Below are 23,959 nucleotides of genomic sequence, written 5' to 3'. Positions count from 1 at the left end.
GGGGAGAAGTTGATTCTCGCCTCTTCAGCTTTTCCCTTCTTTTCTGTCCACCTGTCCTTTCCAGCTCCTCCTCCCCTCAGCTGCAAGTGGGGCAGTGCTCGAGTGTGAGGACTCTTCCTTGGCATGCGGTAACAGACAATGCAGATGTGACTTTTGTGTCCTTCCTTGTTCTTGGGTTCGTAGCCCAGGGATATCTTGCGAGCAGCTCTCTAAGTCAGACTGTGCTGGCAGCGTGCGTGAGTGAAATAGTGCCTCTTTTTTCCCTCTTGCAGCAAGCTTGCCGAGGCAAGGCAAGCGCTACTCAGCTGAGGAAGAAAGCCGAGAAGGAAAGCAGAAAGCAACGATGAGGGCTTGAGCAAGAAGCTACAAAGGACAGCAGAACCACCTGCAACGCTTCCTCGGAGGTGGCACCAAGAGCTGCTGACTCAACAGTCCAGTTTACTGGCACAGCCGTGCTTTCCCTGTCATGGACGGTGGAGATGATGGAAGTGAACTGGACAGGAAGGACTTGTGCTGCGTTAGAAGCAATGAGGGCTTCACATAGGCAGGACTTGGTGTATGGCAAGAGCTGGAGACGCTGCGTTCCTTCAGGGTGTGTCTCTTGAGGTCCAGGCCTGGTGTAGGGTTAGGTTGAAATAGGGCTGGCTGGGACTGGAGAGGGAGGAGGTGACGTAGCCCCGGGGTTTGGCTTCTCCTTGGGTCTGACTGGAGGCTGAGTGACTGATTGCTAAGCGGCAATCCTGGGCACTGGGGTTTCATTTTGGGGTGTGGGCGGGGCAATAAATAGAAGCCAAATCTTCTTGTACGCAATAAAATTGAAGCGAACTTTCTAAACCTGGTGCTGCCTCTTTCAGTAGCTGGTCAGAACGTCCCTCGCTCGGGCTGGCAATCGCAGGGCGATGAAGCGGTCGGCTTCACGTCTCTCCCTTGACATGGTGCAGTGCAGGTTTTCCCCCGTTTCCTTGTTGGTCTTCCCAACCTGTGGCCTTTCAGCCAACCCGTAAGTGCTGGTGACAGGCTGTGAGCATCTCCTTGCTCTCTGAGGACTGACAGAAAGAAACCAGAGGAGGGGAAGCAGCCCGGCAGGAAGAAGGGTGTCCCGTGCTCAGCCCCTTGAGTTGGCCTCTCTTCCCTGAGGGCTCTTTCAGCTTCTGATGGATGCACCGTGTGTTGCTGTTTGCCCTGGGAAGCCCAGCTGCACGCTGGCAGCCGTGGCCTGTGCATCAGCCTCCCCTTGAGGCCCAAGGAGTTGTTTGTTTTTATGTATTCACTATTGGTGTGGCATTTTGTTGTTTTGTTCTGCTTTGAGATCAAGGGGTAATTTAACACCGTTGGAAGTCATTGGGGTTCAGGAGTAGCACATGTAGAATTTTGATCATGCAGCAAGTTGTGATTTCTACTGTGTTAAAGAACTGGCACACACATATACGCCTGCAGCCGGAGCTTGATTGACTCTCGTCAATACGGCCTTCCAAAGCCCGGCCCTGGGGAGTTGTCCAAAAATTTTCCAACCTTTTGTATTACCTAAGTTTATTTTAAACAGACAAGGAGGAGTAATCTCTTAAAGGCTTTTTTAAAGGCATTGGACTAGGTTTTGATTATCACGTCTCAGGAAGCTTCTGCATTCCACCTAGTGCTAATGTGATACATCAAGAGCAGATGACACAAGAGATTCAGGCCTTGCTGCCAGTCTTTTACGAATCAGAACTTTGTTTCATGTTGCCAGATATTGTGGTTTCCTTTTCAGGGGATTCCTTTGCTGTATAATAAGAAGGCCGAGGGCATCCTGGCCTGCATGGGAAACAGTGTTGCCAGCAGGAGCAGAGAGGTGATTGTCCCCCTGTTCTCAGCACTGATGAGGCCGCAGCTCGAGTGCTGTGTTCAGTTTTGGGCCCCTCAGTGCAAGAAAGACATCGAGGCCCTGGAACGCGTTCAGAGGAGGGCAACAAAGCTGGTGAGGGGTCTGGAGCACAGGCCGTATGAGGAGCGGCTGAGGGAGCTGGGATTGTTCAGCCTGGAGAAGAGGAGGCTCAGGGGAGACCTCATTGCTCTCTCTAACTTCCTGAAGGGAGGCTGTAGTGAGCTGGGGCTCGGCCTCTTCTCTCGTGTCATTAATGATAGGACCAGAGGGAATGGCTTCAAGCTGCGACAGGGGAGATTCAGGCTGGACACTACGAGGTATTACTGCTCAGAAAGGGTGGCCAGGCACTGGAATGGACACAGGGAGGTGGTGAAGGGAAGGGGACGAGGGCGAGGAAGGAAGGAAGGGAAGGGGAAGGTAAAGGAAGGAAAGCGAGAGGAAAGACACGAAATGAGACGTGAATTTTGGGTCCTTTTCCGGCAGCCGCCCCCCCCCAACAGGCCCCAGCCCGGCCTGAGCCACGTGACAGTGCCAGTGCCAGTGCCAGGAAGTGCTTCCTGCAGGCGGCGGAGAGCACTTCCGGGCCATGGCGGCATGGCGGCCATGAGCGGGGCCGGGAGGAGCGGGCTCTGTGCTGCGAACGGGGTCGGGCCTCGGGGCGGGGGCACGGAGGGGCTGTCGGGGGAGGAGCTCGCGGCGCTGCCGGCACCCAGAGGCGGCTCCCGGGCGGCTCCACGGTCTCGCTGTGCTGCGGAGTCACCCGGCCGGCCCCAAAAGCCTGGAGGCAGAGCCTGAGCCGGCCCCGGCCCGGATCGTGTGGTGCGGCTCCGGCCGTGCTGGGCTGTGCGGCAGGAAGATGACTTGCGGAATCAAACTCTATAACCCAAAGATGGGTTCTAAAGCAGGTATGTTTATTCCAGCGTTGCGCAGCGCCGGGTGCAAGCGGGAGAGCTCCACCAAACTTGCACACCGTAAGGAGAAAAGTGTGTTACAGATATAGGTTAAGCTAATACGTAATCAATAGTCTCCTCCTCAGTTTGATTACATATTCATTACATTCCCTAGGACCCCATTCCCCGCGACCCTTGCCGTTGTTTTGGGGTGAAATTCTTCTTCTGTTTTCTTCTTGGTGTTATCTGCTGGTATCGTTCTCCCATGTCAGCATCATCTTGCCCGGGGGTATCTAATCCTTCTTCTTGTCAGAGGTCTCCGGACAATTTCTTCTTATCTTTATTGCCCTCTTCTCTGGTTTTATTTTGACTAAGTGTCTGTAATTCCCCCTATCCCTGCACTTTTAAATGTAAACTATCTGCAGTTACCCTTTGTCTCGGATTCTGTGAAGTTCCCCTTTCCCTTTCTATAGCAGAGTGTTACCTTGCCTCCATTTCAGTCTTTGGGTCCCCAGGGAGGCTCTCCCTGGGGGTGTCCCGATTCGAAGGCAGGATTCAATCCCGCCGCAGCCCGTCCATGGCAGGCAAACGCTTCTCTCCTCTGCTCTTGGGACTCAGCAGTGCCAGGGGTTTCACAGCGCGCGTGTTGCAGTGGCTGGCAGCCTCCGTGTGTTTCTCTATTGCATACAGGATCCCATGGTGGAGCCGCGTCAGAAGCAGACGTTGGTGTCTTGTGGCAGGAGCAAGGGCAGTGGAAGCGCTGCCCAGGGCAGGGCGGTGGTGACTGCCATGAGAGCGGAGGTCTGATGCCATCTGCGAGGGATGGGATTTGCATCCGGTGGCTTTTCCGTTGCAGAATGTCCAGCAGCAGAGCGTGAGTGGCCGTGAAATGAAGCTGGGCCCCAGGAGAGCCGCCTGGAGCTGCGTCACGAGCTTCGTGCGTGGCCAGCGCAAGGTAGGTGTGCCTTACTGTAAGCGTGCGCTGAAGCAGTGTTGGTTAAGCACGGCTCACTCCTCTGTCTGCAACAGATGGGCTTTCTGCGCGCTTTATTGCTGTGGCCGTAGAATTCCCTCTTTCTTACCATCTGATCTGTGAAGGCTTTTGTGTGGGAAGGTTTTGAGGAATGAGGGAGTAGAAATTGCTTTAGTCACGAGTCATCTGGAAAGGTTTCACAGAAACGGTGACATTTGCAGAAGGAACGTATTGGCATTGGCAGTTGTGCCAAATACTCACTGGGATGGAGAGGAGGGAGTACCTGCAGAAGACCGTTCTCTTCTGGTTTTGAGGAAGCCGGGCAGAGCTCAGATTGCAGCTTAAGCAATGTTCTTTTGTCACACTCTGTGTCCTGTGTTGCGTTCTCTCCTTTCGATTCCAGTTCTCCTGACAGGTTAGGCTTGAATTCAGCATAATATCTGCTTCTCCCTGGGTTCAGGTTCTTTGGGTCTCCTGCCTGCTTTTCTCCCTTTTCTTAATGGAGAGTGGAGTTTCTACCACAGAGCAAAGTTTTGTGATTGACAGAAACAAATATGGAACATATTAGATGAACACAGCTCTGCATTTTTTTCTTCCTCCGAACAGCAAGGGACTCCTGTGCTCTCATTAATATCATCAGTGAGTAGATGCTGCCTTCTGCTGGAGCCTAAAATGCTTTCTGCAGTTGAGTGGTTGGAAACATAGGGTTTTAACTTAAAATTGTTTGCGCAGGGTGAAGCTTGGGAATACAAATAGAATACAGTTACACAGTGCTCTATCCCCAGCACTTTCCATCATTTTTCTTAACACAGCTTACGGTTCATTTCAAAACAAACTAACAAAGATGAACTTGGGTTAGCGTAGCCTGTTTTAAATGATCCTTCTGTGTCTTTTCCAGGCTGGTAGCAGAATGGAGACCTTCCCGAGGCACTGAGGAACAGACACAAGCTTCTTTTGAAGGCTTCAATGAAATTCTGCCCCAGCAGTATCTGTGGTCTTTTGATGCTAAGGAGCTGGACGTAAAGGATTCTTTGACTATTGCCAGATCCAGGCTGCTACAGGTATGTCACGGTTTAAACTAAAAATCCACCTGCGTCCGTGACAGGGACTGTGGGCCCAGCAGGGGCCCTAGGCCGAAAGGAAAAAAAGTTAATTAGGAAAAGAAAACAGCAGCAACAATCTAAGGAGGCACACTTATTTACTAAATTACTATATCGAAATACAGGATAACACAGTATAATACAATATAATTGAAAATTGAGCTAACGAATCAAGCAAAATAGGAGAGAGAATGAGTCCCGAAACCGAGAGGCCTACTGTAAATCTAGGCGAAACGGTGAAGGCTCCCACACACTCCCCTGAACGCCAGAACTCGAAAGACGTCAGTCTAGCCTGCGACAGAGTTAATATAGTGTCCAGGTCCCGTGACCTCGTGTTGTTCTCTGGGAGATGTAGTCTTCTTCTGTAAGTTGCAGATTCAGTAAAATTATTCATGCTTTATATGATGTTATGATGTGGAATACTGATAGCAAAATTACAAAATTTTTAAACCATGACAAGGTAATACTTGCATTTCAGTCAGTGTCTGAAGAGCAAAGTTCATTAAGGCTGGCGGTTCTGTTTTCAGGATGTGTGAGAGAAGCCTTATGTATCAGTTAGTATTTGGTTACTGTGTTGGTCTTCACTTTCTTCTTTGCAACCAATTTACACGTTTCTAACGTTAAGATTCTGCCAGCATAAATTTTTTGGCTAACAGTGTTTTTGTAGTCCTTGACAGTGTGATTTGCGTGTGTCTAAAGAGTGAGCAACTAGAAAGCAAGGGAGAAAAGAACCAAATATCAGCGGATGGTCAAATTACTGAGTGGAGCAGGTTTTAGCTGCTTTTGGGTTCTCCAAGTTATACTCTACAGCAAAACATCGTATTTCTAGCACAGAATGGTACGGTTAGGTAAAGACAAAGTACGTTGTTAGTTTGAATGTCTAAATACAAATGTTTTCATGAGTGGTATTTCTCTTTTGTGGCCTCTCCACATTTTCTTTGTGAGTGGATGTTATTATTTGCTATGAAAGTTTGAGAGTTTAATATTAAAAACGAGTGTAGTGTGATTGCAGGTGCTTTTAAGTACAGTAGTATTTCAGTACAATAGTCTTGCTGTAGAAGCAAAGTAGTAGGTTGTAGTTTCAATGATTCCATGTGGGTGCCCAGCCCAAAGTGGGGATTCCCTTATGAAAGGAGGGGGAGGGTGAAGGAGGCCGAGGGCCCTTTTCTCGGGGCCAGCTCTCTGTGCCCTCTTGCTGGCCGGAGAGAAGGGCTGCCCGCTGGACACAGGGAGTGCCTTGTAGCTCCCGTGCCGTGCCCTGCCCTCCAGCCCCCTCCTCATCCTATGCGGAACACCACTCCCAGCAGCACAGGTGCCATTTTGGAATCTTCCCCATGTCACAGCTGTCACCTTGGTTGCTGCGGCTCCACCCGACTCACTCACCTCTGAGAGTGCTGGGCAGGTAGCAGCCATGTCCAGCACGAAGCGAGGGCGAGAGGAATGTAGTGAGGATTTAAGTGGGGAGAAGGAGCTGGGGGCCCCAGAACCGAAGAGGAGGAGGGTGCCCGCCATAACCATCAAATGGAGGAGGGGGAAAGGAGCCCGTTTCCATCATGCCTGGACCAGCCCTGTGACCACCACCCATGTGGAGCCGATGGAGGTGGATCCCCCTCCGGAGGAACCGATGGAGGTGGATCCCCCTCCAGAGGAGCCCATGGACGTGGATCCGCCCGCGGCATAGCTGGCCTGGCACCACACCACCGTGCCAGGCCCCGCGTTGGCATGGTCACAGCTTCACCATCGCTGGTCCAGGCACTCGGCTCCTTTCCTGCTGCGTGGCCCCTGCCCCCAGCATGAGCTGGGTGGCATTATTTAACATCTTCTTCTCCTCCACCTCGTTGCTCCTCCGGTTCTGTGGGCCCCCAGTTCCTTCTTCCCCCTGTTGTAGTTAGGTGTTTGCTCTGTTCTTTGTTTTGATGGTTGTGTTAGGTTAGTGTTAGTGTTCAGTTTAGTTTTAGCGTTAGGGATAGGTTCCTGTTTGTTCTTTAGAGTTAGGCATAGGTTCCTGTTTGTTCTTTAGGATTAGGTATAGGTTTCTGTTGTTATTTTAGAGTTAGGCGTAGGTTAGTGTTCGTACTTACAGTCAGGCATTGGCTGTTACACTCAAGTAAAAGTAACCGCTGCTCCTGGGTAAGCACACAGTGTTGCCATCAGGGCTCAAGCTCAGGCAGCCAGCTGACCGGGGCAGAATTTGTGTTAGACGCTGCTCAGTGACAACACCCAGAACAAAGTAGCAAGGATGTGAAGTGCAGGAGACTACTTGCGCTTAGCACATTCTGTCTGCTGTAACAGCATTACTCAAAGATTTCTAATCAGGCCAAGATCTTTGTGATGCAGCAGTTTGTTCATTACTGCCATCATGGGCGCACGACCCTACTGGCGAGGAATGGAAGGCCCTCTATGCTGGCCCGACCCTACCCGCAGGGAGGTGTGCTCCCTCCCCTGGGCACGGGTCAGGGACATTGCTGGGAGACTTCCCAGTCTGATCTGCCCTTCTGTCTACTATCCCCTGCTGATAGTTCAGGCTGGCAGTGAAGAAGTTAGTAAAAAAAGCCTGAAGGCTATCAAAGATGATTTCAGGGGACTGGGGCGGGTAATCGAAGGAACAGGTGTGCGGGTGGTTATTGCATCTGTACTTTCAGTGGCAGGGAGGGATACTGAGTTGGACCTAAAAACCCACCTCTTAAACAAATGGTTAAAGAGTCGGTGCAGACATAGGAGTCTTGGTGTTTTTCACCATGGGGCAATTTATTTGGCTCCTGGCATGACAGCTACAGACGGAAGCGGCCTGTCTCAAAGGGGTAAGAGGGTTCTAGCTGAGGAACTGTCAGGACCCCACCAAAAACCTGCACCCTGACTTGTAAAATGGTTACACAGATATAGGTACACCTCATACATAGTCAATGATGTAAGGAAGGACACTGGACACACCTTCGTTGGCTCCACAGCCGCAGTCCAACACGGCGCCCAGGCCCGTCGATCCATTCCTTTGCTTGCTGCCAGTTCCCACAGGGAGTCCTCACTCAGACACCTGAAACAACAACGCACACAAACACATCAGGCAAACAACAGACACGCACACAAACACAAAACGCCCTCCTCGGATCCCGCCACTCACCCTTCCTTTGCCAACTTCTCTCGCTCACCTTCAGGGCAGTGCCAGCCCCTTCAACCCGATCACAGAATCACAGAATGACCCGGGTTGGAAGGGACCTCAAGGATCATGAAGCACCAACCCCCCGCCTGACTGCGGGGCTGTGGCAGCCGGTGTGGCTGGGTGCAGCACGTGGGCATGTGGGAGGGCCTGCAGCAGGGATGTGGGGTGTAATCAGAGTGACTGGAATTCCAATTCAGTCAGAGGTCTTAATTGTAGGTAAGGGTTGAATCCGCCGAGGTGCCGCACAAGGAGAGGCGCTGGGTGCGACTATGGAAAGCAGAGCTTGTGTGTCCCAGGAGGCAGGCGTAGTCAGGTCCCCTTTGGAGCCTGCCGTTGTTGGTGCTCAGCTCAGGAGCCCCATCAGGAGCTGCTGCGTGCTGCGTCTGTGTCACGGACTTATCTAGATCAATATGATTGACTGATCAATCTATGATCTCCAGATGATGTTATGATGTGAAATACCAATAGAAAAAAATACAAAACCACAACAGTATGGCAGCCCAAAAAGATTCCCTTGTGGAAGAAGGGGGAGGGTGAAGGAGGGTGAAGGAGGGTGAAGGAGGGTGAAGGAGGCCGAGGGCCCTTTACTTGGGGCCGGCTGGTCTGTGCCCTCTTGCTGGCCAGAGAGAAGGGCTGCCCGCTGGGCACAGGGAGCACCTTGTAGCTCCCGTACCATGCCCTGCCCTCCAGCCCCCTCCTCATCCTATGTGGAACTCCAGTGCCAGCAGTGCGGCCGCCATTTTAGAACCCTCTCCATGTCACCGTGGTCACCGTTGCCGCATGCCTCTGACAGTTGTGGCAGTTAACAGCCATGCCTGCTGCAAAGAGGGCGAGGGTTGAAGTTTCTGGTGGGAGGATGGAGCTGGGGGCCCTAGGAGTCAGAAGGAGGAGGGGGCCCGCCATGACCATCAGGCAGAGGAGGGGTAAGAGAGCCATTATCCATCATGCCTGGACCAGCCCTGTGACCACCACCCATGTGGAGCCTATGGAGGTGGATCCCCCTCCGGAGGAACCGATGGAGGTGGATCCCCCTCCGGAGGAACCGATGGAGGTGGATCCCCCTCCGGAGGAACCAATGGAGGTGGATCCCCCTCCAGAGGAGCCCATGGACGTGGATCCGCCCGCGGCATAGCTGGCCTGGCACCACACCACCGTGCCAGGCCCCGCGTTGGCATGGTCACAGCTTCACCATCGCTGGTCCAGGCACTCGGCTCCTTTCCTGCTGCGCGGCCCCTGCCCCCAGCATTAGCTGGGTGGCATTATTTAACATCATCTTCTCCTCCACGTTGTTGCTCCTCTGGTTCTGTGGGCCCCCAGTTCCATCTTCCCCCTGTTAGGTTAGGTGCTTGTTATGTTTTTGTTGATGGTAGTGTTAGATTAGTGTTAGTGTTAGTGTTCAGTTTAGTTTTAGCGTTAGGGATAGGTTCCTGTTCGTTTTTTAGAGTTAGGCATAGGTTCCTGTTTGTTCTTTAGGGTTAGGTATAGGTTTTTGTTGTTATTTTAGAGTTAGGTATAGGTTTTTGTTGTTATTTTAGAGTTAGGTATAGGTTTCTGTTGTTATTTTAGAGTTAGGCATAGGTTAGTGTTCGTACTTGCAGTCAGGCATTGGCTGTTACACTCAAGTAAAAGTAACCGCTGCTCCTTGGGTAAGCATGCAGCTGGTTGCTCACCCCGAGCAATGAGTGCGACTGCCCTGACAGTTTGATGACATCTGCGATGAACTGAATTTCCCTCTTGGGACTTTTCCTTTGCAGAACATGGAGGAGCAGAGCGTGAGTGGCTGAGAAATGGAGCTGGGACTCAGGAGAGCAACACGTGGCTGTGTCCCAGAGCTCCCAAAGTGTGGCCATTGCAAGGTAGGCGTGCCTTACCGTAAGCGTTGTTCAAGCACAGCTCCTGGCACTGTCTGCAACAGATCCGCTCTCTGCGTGCTTTCTTTCAGTCGCTGGTGTTGTGCAGCACAGCCACGGCACGGCCCTCAGTGCGTACGCGAGGAGCGTGAAAAGGTAGGTGGTGAATTTTCATCTTGCTAACGCTAGGATTAGGAATGGTGAGCATTCCTAAAAGAGTGGCCACAAAGGTGTGATCTGCTTCGGGGAGAAGTTGATTCTCGCCTCTTCAGCTTTTCCCTTCTTTTCTGTCCACCTGTCCTTTCCAGCTCCTCCTCCCCTCAGCTGCAAGTGGGGCAGTGCTCGAGTGTGAGGACTCTTCCTTGGCATGCGGTAACAGACAATGCAGATGTGACTTTTGTGTCCTTCCTTGTTCTTGGGTTCGTAGCCCAGGGATATCTTGCGAGCAGCTCTCTAAGTCAGACTGTGCTGGCAGCGTGCGTGAGTGAAATAGTGCCTCTTTTTTCCCTCTTGCAGCAAGCTTGCCGAGGCAAGGCAAGCGCTACTCAGCTGAGGAAGAAAGCCGAGAAGGAAAGCAGAAAGCAACGATGAGGGCTTGAGCAAGAAGCTACAAAGGACAGCAGAACCACCTGCAACGCTTCCTCGGAGGTGGCACCAAGAGCTGCTGACTCAACAGTCCAGTTTACTGGCACAGCCGTGCTTTCCCTGTCATGGACGGTGGAGATGATGGAAGTGAACTGGACAGGAAGGACTTGTGCTGCGTTAGAAGCAATGAGGGCTTCACATAGGCAGGACTTGGTGTATGGCAAGAGCTGGAGACGCTGCGTTCCTTCAGGGTGTGTCTCTTGAGGTCCAGGCCTGGTGTAGGGTTAGGTTGAAATAGGGCTGGCTGGGACTGGAGAGGGAGGAGGTGACGTAGCCCCGGGGTTTGGCTTCTCCTTGGGTCTGACTGGAGGCTGAGTGACTGATTGCTAAGCGGCAATCCTGGGCACTGGGGTTTCATTTTGGGGTGTGGGCGGGGCAATAAATAGAAGCCAAATCTTCTTGTACGCAATAAAATTGAAGCGAACTTTCTAAACCTGGTGCTGCCTCTTTCAGTAGCTGGTCAGAACGTCCCTCGCTCGGGCTGGCAATCGCAGGGCGATGAAGCGGTCGGCTTCACGTCTCTCCCTTGACATGGTGCAGTGCAGGTTTTCCCCCGTTTCCTTGTTGGTCTTCCCAACCTGTGGCCTTTCAGCCAACCCGTAAGTGCTGGTGACAGGCTGTGAGCATCTCCTTGCTCTCTGAGGACTGACAGAAAGAAACCAGAGGAGGGGAAGCAGCCCGGCAGGAAGAAGGGTGTCCCGTGCTCAGCCCCTTGAGTTGGCCTCTCTTCCCTGAGGGCTCTTTCAGCTTCTGATGGATGCACCGTGTGTTGCTGTTTGCCCTGGGAAGCCCAGCTGCACGCTGGCAGCCGTGGCCTGTGCATCAGCCTCCCCTTGAGGCCCAAGGAGTTGTTTGTTTTTATGTATTCACTATTGGTGTGGCATTTTGTTGTTTTGTTCTGCTTTGAGATCAAGGGGTAATTTAACACCGTTGGAAGTCATTGGGGTTCAGGAGTAGCACATGTAGAATTTTGATCATGCAGCAAGTTGTGATTTCTACTGTGTTAAAGAACTGGCACACACATATACGCCTGCAGCCGGAGCTTGATTGACTCTCGTCAATACGGCCTTCCAAAGCCCGGCCCTGGGGAGTTGTCCAAAAATTTTCCAACCTTTTGTATTACCTAAGTTTATTTTAAACAGACAAGGAGGAGTAATCTCTTAAAGGCTTTTTTAAAGGCATTGGACTAGGTTTTGATTATCACGTCTCAGGAAGCTTCTGCATTCCACCTAGTGCTAATGTGATACATCAAGAGCAGATGACACAAGAGATTCAGGCCTTGCTGCCAGTCTTTTACGAATCAGAACTTTGTTTCATGTTGCCAGATATTGTGGTTTCCTTTTCAGGGGATTCCTTTGCTGTATAATAAGAAGGCCGAGGGCATCCTGGCCTGCATGGGAAACAGTGTTGCCAGCAGGAGCAGAGAGGTGATTGTCCCCCTGTTCTCAGCACTGATGAGGCCGCAGCTCGAGTGCTGTGTTCAGTTTTGGGCCCCTCAGTGCAAGAAAGACATGGAGGCCCTGGAACGCGTTCAGAGGAGGGCAACAAAGCTGGTGAGGGGTCTGGAGCACAGGCCGTATGAGGAGCGGCTGAGGGAGCTGGGATTGTTCAGCCTGGAGAAGAGGAGGCTCAGGGGAGACCTCATTGCTCTCTCTAACTTCCTGAAGGGAGGCTGTAGTGAGCTGGGGCTCGGCCTCTTCTCTCGTGTCATTAATGATAGGACCAGAGGGAATGGCTTCAAGCTGCGACAGGGGAGATTCAGGCTGGACACTACGAGGTATTACTGCTCAGAAAGGGTGGCCAGGCACTGGAATGGACACAGGGAGGTGGTGAAGGGAAGGGGACGAGGGCGAGGAAGGAAGGAAGGGAAGGGGAAGGTAAAGGAAGGAAAGCGAGAGGAAAGACACGAAATGAGACGTGAATTTTGGGTCCTTTTCCGGCAGCCGCCCCCCCCCAACAGGCCCCAGCCCGGCCTGAGCCACGTGACAGTGCCAGTGCCAGTGACAGGAAGTGCTTCCTGCAGGCGGCGGAGAGCACTTCCGGGCCATGGCGGCATGGCGGCCATGAGCGGGGCCGGGAGGAGCGGGCTCTGTGCTGCGAACGGGGTCGGGCCTCGGGGCGGGGGCACGGAGGGGCTGTCGGGGGAGGAGCTCGCGGCGCTGCCGGCACCCAGAGGCGGCTCCCGGGCGGCTCCACGGTCTCGCTGTGCTGCGGAGTCACCCGGCCGGCCCCAAAAGCCTGGAGGCAGAGCCTGAGCCGGCCCCGGCCCGGATCGTGTGGTGCGGCTCCGGCCGTGCTGGGCTGTGCGGCAGGAAGATGACTTGCGGAATCAAACTCTATAACCCAAAGATGGGTTCTAAAGCAGGTATGTTTATTCCAGCGTTGCGCAGCGCCGGGTGCAAGCGGGAGAGCTCCACCAAACTTGCACACCGTAAGGAGAAAAGTGTGTTACAGATATAGGTTAAGCTAATACGTAATCAATAGTCTCCTCCTCAGTTTGATTACATATTCATTACATTCCCTAGGACCCCATTCCCCGCGACCCTTGCCGTTGTTTTGGGGTGAAATTCTTCTTCTGTTTTCTTCTTGGTGTTATCTGCTGCTATCGTTCTCCCATGTCAGCATCATCTTGCCCGGGGGTATCTAATCCTTCTTCTTGTCAGAGGTCTCCGGACAATTTCTTCTTATCTTTATTGCCCTCTTCTCTGGTTTTATTTTGACTAAGTGTCTGTAATTCCCCCTATCCCTGCACTTTTAAATGTAAACTATCTGCAGTTACCCTTTGTCTCGGTTTCTGTGAAGTTCCCCTTTCCCTTTCTATAGCAGAGTGTTACCTTGCCTCCATTTCAGTCTTTGGGTCCCCAGGGAGGCTCTCCCTGGGGGTGTCCCGATTCGAAGGCAGGATTCAATCCCGCCGCAGCCCGTCCATGGCAGGCAAACGCTTCTCTCCTCTGCTCTTGGGACTCAGCAGTGCCAGGGGTTTCACAGCGCGCGTGTTGCAGTGGCTGGCAGCCTCCGTGTGTTTTTCTATTGCATACAGGATCCCATGGTGGAGCCGCGTTAGAAGCAGACGTTGGTGTCTTGTGGCAGGAGCAAGGGCAGTGGAAGCGCTGCCCAGGGCAGGGCGGTGGTGACTGCCATGAGAGCGGAGGTCTGATGCCATCTGCGAGGGATGGGATTTGCATCCGGTGGCTTTTCCGTTGCAGAATGTCCAGCAGCAGAGCGTGAGTGGCCGTGAAATGAAGCTGGGCCCCAGGAGAGCCGCCTGGAGCTGCGTCACGAGCTTCGTGCGTGGCCAGCGCAAGGTAGGTGTGCCTTACTGTAAGCGTGCGCTGAAGCAGTGTTGGTTAAGCACGGCTCACTCCTCTGTCTGCAACAGATGGGCTTTCTGCGCGCTTTATTGCTGTGGCCGTAGAATTCCCTCTTTCTTACCATCTGATCTGTGAAGGCTTTTGTGTGGGAAGGTTTTGAGGAATGAGGGAGTAGAAATTGCTTTAGTCACGAGTCATCTGGAAAGGTTTCACAGAAACGGTGACATTTGCAGAAGGAACGTATTGGCATTGGCAGTTGTGCCAAATACTCACTGGGATGGAGAGGAGGGAGTACCTGCAGAAGACCGTTCTCTTCTGGTTTTGAGGAAGCCGGGCAGAGCTCAGATTGCAGCTTAAGCAATGTTCTTTTGTCACACTCTGTGTCCTGTGTTGCGTTCTCTCCTTTCGATTCCAGTTCTCCTGACAGGTTAGGCTTGAATTCAGCATAATATCTGCTTCTCCCTGGGTTCAGGTTCTTTGGGTCTCCTGCCTGCTTTTCTCCCTTTTCTTAATGGAGAGTGGAGTTTCTACCACAGAGCAAAGTTTTGTGATTGACAGAAACAAATATGGAACATATTAGATGAACACAGCTCTGCATTTTTTTCTTCCTCCGAACAGCAAGGGACTCCTGTGCTCTCATTAATATCATCAGTGAGTAGATGCTGCCTTCTGCTGGAGCCTAAAATGCTTTCTGCAGTTGAGTGGTTGGAAACATAGGGTTTTAACTTAAAATTGTTTGCGCAGGGTGAAGCTTGGGAATACAATTAGAATACAGTTACACAGTGCTCTATCCCCAGCACTTTCCATCATTTTTCTTAACATAGCTTACGGTTCATTTCAAAACAAACTAACAAAGATGAACTTGGGTTAGCGTAGCCTGTTTTAAATGATCCTTCTGTGTCTTTTCCAGGCTGGTAGCAGAATGGAGACCTTCCCGAGGCACTGAGGAACAGACACAAGCTTCTTTTGAAGGCTTCAATGAAATTCTGCCCCAGCAGTATCTGTGGTCTTTTGATGCTAAGGAGCTGGACGTAAAGGATTCTTTGACTATTGCCAGATCCAGGCTGCTACAGGTATGTCACGGTTTAAACTAAAAATCCACCTGCGTCCGTGACAGGGACTGTGGGCCCTGCAGGGGTCCTAGGCCGAAAGGAAAAAAAGTTAATTAGGAAAAGAAAACAGCAGCAACAGTCTAAGGAGGCACACTTATTTACTAAATTACTATATCGAAATACAGGATAACACAGTATAATACAATATAATTGAAAATTGAGCTAACGAATCAAGCAAAATAGGAGAGAGAATGAGTCCCGAAACCGAGAGGCCTACTGTAAATCTAGGCGAAACGGTGAAGGCTCCCACACACTCCCCTGAACGCCAGAACTCGAAAGACGTCAGTCTAGCCTGCGACAGAGTTAATATAGTGTCCAGGTCCCGTGACCTCGTGTTGTTCTCTGGGAGATGTAGTCTTCTTCTGTAAGTTGCAGATTCAGTAAAACTATTCATGCTTTATATGATGTTATGATGTGGAATACTGATAGCAAAATTACAACATTATTAAACCATGACAAGGTAATACTTGCATTTCAGTCAGTGTCTGAAGAGCAAAGTTCATTAAGGCTGGCGGTTCTGTTTTCAGGATGTGTGAGAGAAGCCTTATGTATCAGTTAGTATTTGGTTACTGTGTTGGTCTTCACTTTCTTCTTTGCAACCAATTTACACGTTTCTAACGTTAAGATTCTGCCAGCATAAATTTTTTGGCTAACAGTGTTTTTGTAGTCCTTGACAATGTGATTTGCGTGTGTCTAAAGAGTGAGCAACTAGAAAGCAAGGGAGCAAAGAACCAAATATCAGCGGATGGTCAAATTACTGAGTGGAGCAGGTTTTAGCTGCTTTTGGGTTCTCCAAGTTATACTCTACAGCAAAACATCGTATTTCTAGCACAGAATGGTACGGTTAGGTAAAGACAAAGTACGTTGTTAGTTTGAATGTCTAAATACAAATGTTTTCATGAGTGGTATTTCTCTTTTGTGGCCTCTCCACATTTTCTTTGTGAGCGGATGTTATTATTTGCTATGAAAGTTTGAGAGTTTAATATTAAAAACGAGTGTAGTGTGATTGCAGGTGCTTTTAAGTACAGTAGTATTTCAGTACAATAGTCTTGCTGTAGAAGCAAAGTAGTAGGTTGTAGTTTCAATGATTCCATGTGGGTGCCCAGCCCAAAGTGGGGATTCCCTTATGAAAGGAGGGGGAGGGTGAAGGAGGCCGAGGGCCCTTTTCTCGGGGCCAGCTCTCTGTGCCCTCTTGCTGGCCGGAGAGAAGGGCTGCCCGCTGGACACAGGGAGTGCCTTGTAGCTCCCGTGCCGTGCCCTGCCCTCCAGCCCCCTCCTCATCCTATGCGGAACACCACTCCCAGCAGCACAGGTGCCATTTTGGAATCTTCCCCATGTCACAGCTGTCACCTTGGTTGCTGCGGCTCCACCCGACTCACTCACCTCTGAGAGTGCTGGGCAGGTAGCAGCCATGTCCAGCACGAAGCGAGGGCGAGAGGAATGTAGTGAGGATTTAAGTGGGGAGAAGGAGCTGGGGGCCCCAGAACCGAAGAGGAGGAGGGTGCCCGCCATAACCATCAAATGGAGGAGGGGGAAAGGAGCCCGTTTCCATCATGCCTGGACCAGCCCTGTGACCACCACCCATGTGGAGCCGATGGAGGTGGATCCCCCTCCGGAGGAACCGATGGAGGTGGATCCCCCTCCAGAGGAGCCCATGGACGTGGATCCGCCCGCGGCATAGCTGGCCTGGCACCACACCACCGTGCCAGGCCCCGCGTTGGCATGGTCACAGCTTCACCATCGCTGGTCCAGGCACTCGGCTCCTTTCCTGCTGCGTGGCCCCCGCCCCCAGCATGAGCTGGGTGGCATTATTTAACATCTTCTTCTCCTCCACCTCGTTGCTCCTCCGGTTCTGTGGGCCCCCAGTTCCTTCTTCCCCCTGTTGTAGTTAGGTGTTTGCTCTGTTCTTTGTTTTGATGGTTGTGTTAGGTTAGTGTTAGTGTTCAGTTTAGTTTTAGCGTTAGGGATAGGTTCCTGTTTGTTCTTTAGAGTTAGGCATAGGTTCCTGTTTGTTCTTTAGGGTTAGGTATAGGTTTCTGTTGTTATTTTAGAGTTAGGCGAAGGTTAGTGTTCGTACTTACAGTCAGGCATTGGCTGCTACACTCAAGTAAAAGTAACCGCTGCTCCTGGGTAAGCACACAGTGTTACCATCAGGGCTCAAGCTCAGGCAGCCAGCTGACCGGGGCAGAATTTGTGTTAGACGCTGCTCAGTGACAACACCCAGAACAAAGTAGCAAGGATGTGAAGTGCAGGAGACTACTTGCGCTTAGCACATTCTGTCTGCTGTAACAGCATTACTCAAAGATTTCTAATCAGGCCAAGATCTTTGTGATGCAGCAGTTTGTTCATTACTGCCATCATGGGCGCACAACCCTACTGGCGAGGAATGGAAGGCCCTATATGCTGGCCCGACCCTACCCGCAGGGAGGTGTGCTCCCTCCCCTGGGCACGGGTCAGGGACATTGCTGGGAGACTTCCCAGTCTGATCTGCCCTTCTGTCTACTATCCCCTGCTGATAGTTCAGGCTGGCAGTGAAGAAGTTAGTAAAAAAAGCCTGAAGGCTATCAAAGATGATTTCAGGGGACTGGGGCGGGTAATCGAAGGAACAGGTGTGCGGGTGGTTATTGCATCTGTACTTTCAGTGGCAGGGAGGGATACTGAGTTGGACCTAAAAACCCACCTCTTAAACAAATGGTTAAAGAGTCGGTGCAGACATAGGAGTCTTGGTGTTTTTCACCATGGGGCAATTTATTTGGCTCCTGGCATGACAGCTACAGACGGAAGCGGCCTGTCTCAAAGGGGTAAGAGGGTTCTAGCTGAGGAACTGTCAGGACCCCACCAAAAACCTGCACCCTGACTTGTAAAATGGTTACACAGATATAGGTACACCTCATACATAGTCAATGATGTAAGGAAGGACACTGGACACACCTTCGTTGGCTCCACAGCCGCAGTCCAACACGGCGCCCAGGCCCGTCGATCCATTCCTTTGCTTGCTGCCAGTTCCCACAGGGAGTCCTCATTCAGACACCTGAAACAACAACGCACACAAACACATCAGGCAAACAACAGACACGCACACAAACACAAAACGCCCTCCTCGGATCCCGCCACTCACCCTTCCTTTGCCAACTTCTCTCGCTCACCTTCAGGGCAGTGCCAGCCCCTTCAACCCGATCACAGAATCACAGAATGACCCGGGTTGGAAGGGACCTCAAGGATCATGAAGCACCAACCCCCCGCCTGGCTGCGGGGCTGTGGCAGCCGGTGTGGCTGGGTGCAGCACGTGGGCATGTGGGAGGGCCTGCAGCAGGGATGTGGGGTGTAATCAGAGTGACTGGAATTCCAATTCAGTCAGAGGTCTTAATTGTAGGTAAGGGTTGAATCCGCCGAGGTGCCGCACAAGGAGAGGCGCTGGGTGCGACTATGGAAAGCAGAGCTTGTGTGTCCCAGGAGGCAGGCGTAGTCAGGTCCCCTTTGGAGCCTGCCGTTGTTGGTGCTCAGCTCAGGAGCCCCATCAGGAGCTGCTGCGTGCTGCGTCTGTGTCACGGACTTATCTAGATCAATATGATTGACTGATCAATCTATGATCTCCAGATGATGTTATGATGTGAAATACCAATAGAAAAAAATACAAAACCACAACAGTATGGCAGCCCAAAAAGATTCCCTTGTGGAAGAAGGGGGAGGGTGAAGGAGGGTGAAGGAGGGTGAAGGAGGCCGAGGGCCCTTTACTTGGGGCCGGCTCGTCTGTGCCCTCTTGCTGGCCAGAGAGAAGGGCTGCCCGCTGGGCACAGGGAGCACCTTGTAGCTCCCGTACCATGCCCTGCCCTCCAGCCCCCTCCTCATCCTATGTGGAACTCCAGTGCCAGCAGTGCGGCCGCCATTTTAGAACCCTCTCCATGTCACCATGGTCACCGTTGCCGCATGCCTCTGACAGTTGTGGCAGTTAACAGCCATGCCTGCTGCAAAGAGGGCGAGGGTTGAAGCTTCTGGTGGGAGGATGGAGCTGGGGGCCCTAGGAGTCAGAAGGAGGAGGGGGCCCGCCATGACCATCAGGCAGAGGAGGGGTAAGAGAGCCATTATCCATCATGCCTGGACCAGCCCTGTGACCACCACCCATGTGGAGCCTATGGAGGTGGATCCCCCTCCGGAGGAACCGATGGAGGTGGATCCCCCTCCGGAGGAACCGATGGAGGTGGATCCCCCTCCGGAGGAACCGATGGAGGTGGATCCCCCTCCAGAGGAGCCCATGGACGTGGATCCGCCCGCGGCATAGCTGGCCTGGCACCACACGACCGTGCCAGGCCCCGCGTTGGCATGGTCACAGCTTCACCATCGCTGGTCCAGGCACTCGGCTCCTTTCCTGCTGCGCGGCCCCTGCCCCCAGCATTAGCTGGGTGGCATTATTTAACATCATCTTCTCCTCCACGTTGTTGCTCCTCTGGTTCTGTGGGCCCCCAGTTCCATCTTCCCCCTGTTAGGTTAGGTGCTTGTTATGTTTTTGTTGATGGTAGTGTTAGATTATTGTTAGTGTTAGTGTTCAGTTTAGTTTTAGCGTTAGGGATAGGTTCCTGTTCGTTTTTTAGAGTTAGGCATAGGTTCCTGTTTGTTCTTTAGGGTTAGGTATAGGTTTTTGTTGTTATTTTAGAGTTAGGTATAGGTTTTTGTTGTTATTTTAGAGTTAGGTATAGGTTTCTGTTGTTATTTTAGAGTTAGGCATAGGTTAGTGTTCGTACTTGCAGTCAGGCATTGGCTGTTACGCTCAAGTAAAAGTAACCGCTGCTCCTTGGGTAAGCATGCAGCTGGTTGCTCACCCCGAGCAATGAGTGCGACTGCCCTGACAGTTTGATGACATCTGCGATGAACTGAATTTCCCTCTTGGGACTTTTCCTTTGCAGAACATGGAGGAGCAGAGCGTGAGTGGCTGAGAAATGGAGCTGGGACTCAGGAGAGCAACACGTGGCTGTGTCCCAGAGCTCCCAAAGTGTGGCCATTGCAAGGTAGGCGTGCCTTACCGTAAGCGTTGTTCAAGCACAGCTCCTGGCACTGTCTGCAACAGATCCGCTCTCTGCGTGCTTTCTTTCAGTCGCTGGTGTTGTGCAGCACAGCCACGGCACGGCCCTCAGTGCGTACGCGAGGAGCGTGAAAAGGTAGGTGGTGAATTTTCATCTTGCTAACGCTAGGATTAGGAATGGTGAGCATTCCTAAAAGAGTGGCCACAAAGGTGTGATCTGCCTCGGGGAGAAGTTGATTCTCGCCTCTTCAGCTTTTCCCTTCTTTTCTGTCCACCTGTCCTTTCCAGCTCCTCCTCCCCTCAGCTGCAATTGGGGCAGTGCTCGAGTGTGAGGACTCTTCCTTGGCATGCGGTAACAGACAATGCAGATGTGACTTTTGTGTCCTTCCTTGTTCTTGGGTTCGTAGCCCAGGGATATCTTGCGAGCAGCTCTCTAAGTCAGACTGTGCTGGCAGCGTGCGTGAGTGAAATAGTGCCTCTTTTTTCCCTCTTGCAGCAAGCTTGCCGAGGCAAGGCAAGCGCTACTCAGCTGAGGAAGAAAGCCGAGAAGGAAAGCAGAAAGCAACGATGAGGGCTTGAGCAAGAAGCTACAAAGGACAGCAGAACCACCTGCAACGCTTCCTCGGAGGTGGCACCAAGAGCTGCTGACTCAACAGTCCAGTTTACTGGCACAGCCGTGCTTTCCCTGTCATGGACGGTGGAGATGATGGAAGTGAACTGGACAGGAAGGACTTGTGCTGCGTTAGAAGCAATGAGGGCTTCACATAGGCAGGACTTGGTGTATGGCAAGAGCTGGAGACGCTGCGTTCCTTCAGGGTGTGTCTCTTGAGGTCCAGGCCTGGTGTAGGGTTAGGTTGAAATAGGGCTGGCTGGGACTGGAGAGGGAGGAGGTGACGTAGCCCCGGGGTTTGGCTTCTCCTTGGGTCTGACTGGAGGCTGAGTGACTGATTGCTAAGCGGCAATCCTGGGCACTGGGGTTTCATTTTGGGGTGTGGGCGGGGCAATAAATAGAAGCCAAATCTTCTTGTACGCAATAAAATTGAAGCGAACTTTCTAAACCTGGTGCTGCCTCTTTCAGTAGCTGGTCAGAACGTCCCTCGCTCGGGCTGGCAATCGCAGGGCGATGAAGCGGTCGGCTTCACGTCTCTCCCTTGACATGGTGCAGTGCAGGTTTTCCCCCGTTTCCTTGTTGGTCTTCCCAACCTGTGGCCTTTCAGCCAACCCGTAAGTGCTGGTGACAGGCTGTGAGCATCTCCTTGCTCTCTGAGGACTGACAGAAAGAAACCAGAGGAGGGGAAGCAGCCCGGCAGGAAGAAGGGTGTCCCGTGCTCAGCCCCTTGAGTTGGCCTCTCTTCCCTGAGGGCTCTTTCAGCTTCTGATGGATGCACCGTGTGTTGCTGTTTGCCCTGGGAAGCCCAGCTGCACGCTGGCAGCCGTGGCCTGTGCATCAGCCTCCCCTTGAGGCCCAAGGAGTTGTTTGTTTTTATGTATTCACTATTGGTGTGGCATTTTGTTGTTTTGTTCTGCTTTGAGATCAAGGGGTAATTTAACACCGTTGGAAGTCATTGGGGTTCAGGAGTAGCACATGTAGAATTTTGATCATGCAGCAAGTTGTGATTTCTACTGTGTTAAAGAACTGGCACACACATATACGCCTGCAGCCGGAGCTTGATTGACTCTCGTCAATACGGCCTTCCAAAGCCCGGCCCTGGGGAGTTGTCCAAAAATTTTCCAACCTTTTGTATTACCTAAGTTTATTTTAAACAGACAAGGAGGAGTAATCTCTTAAAGGCTTTTTTAAAGGCATTGGACTAGGTTTTGATTATCACGTCTCAGGAAGCTTCTGCATTCCACCTAGTGCTAATGTGATACATCAAGAGCAGATGACACAAGAGATTCAGGCCTTGCTGCCAGTCTTTTACGAATCAGAACTTTGTTTCATGTTGCCAGATATTGTGGTTTCCTTTTCAGGGGATTCCTTTGCTGTATAATAAGAAGGCCGAGGGCATCCTGGCCTGCATGGGAAACAGTGTTGCCAGCAGGAGCAGAGAGGTGATTGTCCCCCTGTTCTCAGCACTGATGAGGCCGCAGCTCGAGTGCTGTGTTCAGTTTTGGGCCCCTCAGTGCAAGAAAGACATGGAGGCCCTGGAACGCGTTCAGAGGAGGGCAACAAAGCTGGTGAGGGGTCTGGAGCACAGGCCGTATGAGGAGCGGCTGAGGGAGCTGGGATTGTTCAGCCTGGAGAAGAGGAGGCTCAGGGGAGACCTCATTGCTCTCTCTAACTTCCTGAAGGGAGGCTGTAGTGAGCTGGGGCTCGGCCTCTTCTCTCGTGTCATTAATGATAGGACCAGAGGGAATGGCTTCAAGCTGCGACAGGGGAGATTCAGGCTGGACACTACGAGGTATTACTGCTCAGAAAGGGTGGCCAGGCACTGGAATGGACACAGGGAGGTGGTGAAGGGAAGGGGACGAGGGCGAGGAAGGAAGGAAGGGAAGGGGAAGGTAAAGGAAGGAAAGCGAGAGGAAAGACACGAAATGAGACGTGAATTTTGGGTCCTTTTCCGGCAGCCGCCCCCCCCCAACAGGCCCCAGCCCGGCCTGAGCCACGTGACAGTGCCAGTGCCAGTGACAGGAAGTGCTTCCTGCAGGCGGCGGAGAGCACTTCCGGGCCATGGCGGCATGGCGGCCATGAGCGGGGCCGGGAGGAGCGGGCTCTGTGCTGCGAACGGGGTCGGGCCTCGGTGCGGGGGCACGGAGGGGCTGTCGGGGGAGGAGCTCGCGGCGCTGCCGGCACCCAGAGGCGGCTCCCGGGCGGCTCCACGGTCTCGCTGTGCTGCGGAGTCACCCGGCCGGCCCCAAAAGCCTGGAGGCAGAGCCTGAGCCGGCCCCGGCCCGGATCGTGTGGTGCGGCTCCGGCCGTGCTGGGCTGTGCGGCAGGAAGATGACTTGCGGAATCAAACTCTATAACCCAAAGATGGGTTCTAAAGCAGGTATGTTTATTCCAGCGTTGCGCAGCGCCGGGTGCAAGCGGGAGAGCTCCACCAAACTTGCACACCGTAAGGAGAAAAGTGTGTTACAGATATAGGTTAAGCTAATACGTAATCAATAGTCTCCTCCTCAGTTTGATTACATATTCATTACATTCCCTAGGACCCCATTCCCCGCGACCCTTGCCGTTGTTTTGGGGTGAAATTCTTCTTCTGTTTTCTTCTTGGTGTTATCTGCTGCTATCGTTCTCCCATGTCAGCATCATCTTGCCCGGGGGTATCTAATCCTTCTTCTTGTCAGAGGTCTCCGGACAATTTCTTCTTATCTTTATTGCCCTCTTCTCTGGTTTTATTTTGACTAAGTGTCTGTAATTCCCCCTATCCCTGCACTTTTAAATGTAAACTATCTGCAGTTACCCTTTGTCTCGGATTCTGTGAAGTTCCCCTTTCCCTTTCTATAGCAGAGTGTTACCTTGCCTCCATTTCAGTCTTTGGGTCCCCAGGGAGGCTCTCCCTGGGGGTGTCCCGATTCGAAGGCAGGATTCAATCCCGCCGCAGCCCGTCCATGGCAGGCAAACGCTTCTCTCCTCTGCTCTTGGGACTCAGCAGTGCCAGGGGTTTCACAGCGCGCGTGTTGCAGTGGCTGGCAGCCTCCGTGTGTTTTTCTGTTGCATACAGGATCCCATGGTGGAGCCGCGTCAGAAGCAGACGTTGGTGTCTTGTGGCAGGAGCAAGGGCAGTGGAAGCGCTGCCCAGGGCAGGGCGGTGGTGACTGCCATGAGAGCGGAGGTCTGATGCCATCTGCGAGGGATGGGATTTGCATCCGGTGGCTTTTCCGTTGCAGAATGTCCAGCAGCAGAGCGTGAGTGGCCGTGAAATGAAGCTGGGCCCCAGGAGAGCCGCCTGGAGCTGCGTCACGAGCTTCGTGCGTGGCCAGCGCAAGGTAGGTGTGCCTTACTGTAAGCGTGCGCTGAAGCAGTGTTGGTTAAGCACGGCTCACTCCTCTGTCTGCAACAGATGGGCTTTCTGCGCGCTTTATTGCTGTGGCCGTAGAAT

At 52.4% G+C, this 23,959-nt stretch overlaps 1 protein-coding gene across 18 annotated transcripts in view; it reads left to right on the top strand.

The window, feature by feature from the left end:
- LOC116654273 (uncharacterized) overlaps positions 1–23,959 on the top strand; it is a 93,636-nt gene that overhangs the window by 2,201 nt on the left and 67,476 nt on the right. For 7 of the 18 annotated variants that reach the window (XM_085520163.1, XM_085520179.1, XM_085520174.1 and 4 more), the window contains exons 4-10: positions 65–3,706; positions 4,623–4,785; positions 9,736–9,987; positions 10,140–13,781; positions 14,698–14,860; positions 19,801–20,052; positions 20,205–23,846. In XM_085520163.1, coding sequence (XP_085376289.1) covers positions 1,796–2,656 — 861 coding nt within the window. In that variant the 5' untranslated portion in view covers positions 65–1,795 and the 3' untranslated portion in view covers positions 2,657–3,706; positions 4,623–4,785; positions 9,736–9,987; ... (2 more) ...; positions 19,801–20,052; positions 20,205–23,846. Of the gene's footprint in view, positions 1–64; positions 3,707–4,622; positions 4,786–9,735; positions 9,988–10,139; positions 13,782–14,697; positions 14,861–19,800; positions 20,053–20,204; positions 23,847–23,959 lie in introns of those variants that run through there. The other 11 variants (XM_085520176.1, XM_085520177.1, XM_085520169.1 and 8 more) reach the window with 7 other exon arrangements.

The sequence above is a fragment of the Coturnix japonica genome, chromosome 19, assembly GCF_054131305.1.
Source record: "Coturnix japonica strain WE chromosome 19, WE-NBRP24, whole genome shotgun sequence".
NCBI lineage: Eukaryota > Metazoa > Chordata > Aves > Galliformes > Phasianidae > Coturnix > Coturnix japonica.
This window is presented reverse-complemented; position numbering and strand designations above follow the sequence as displayed.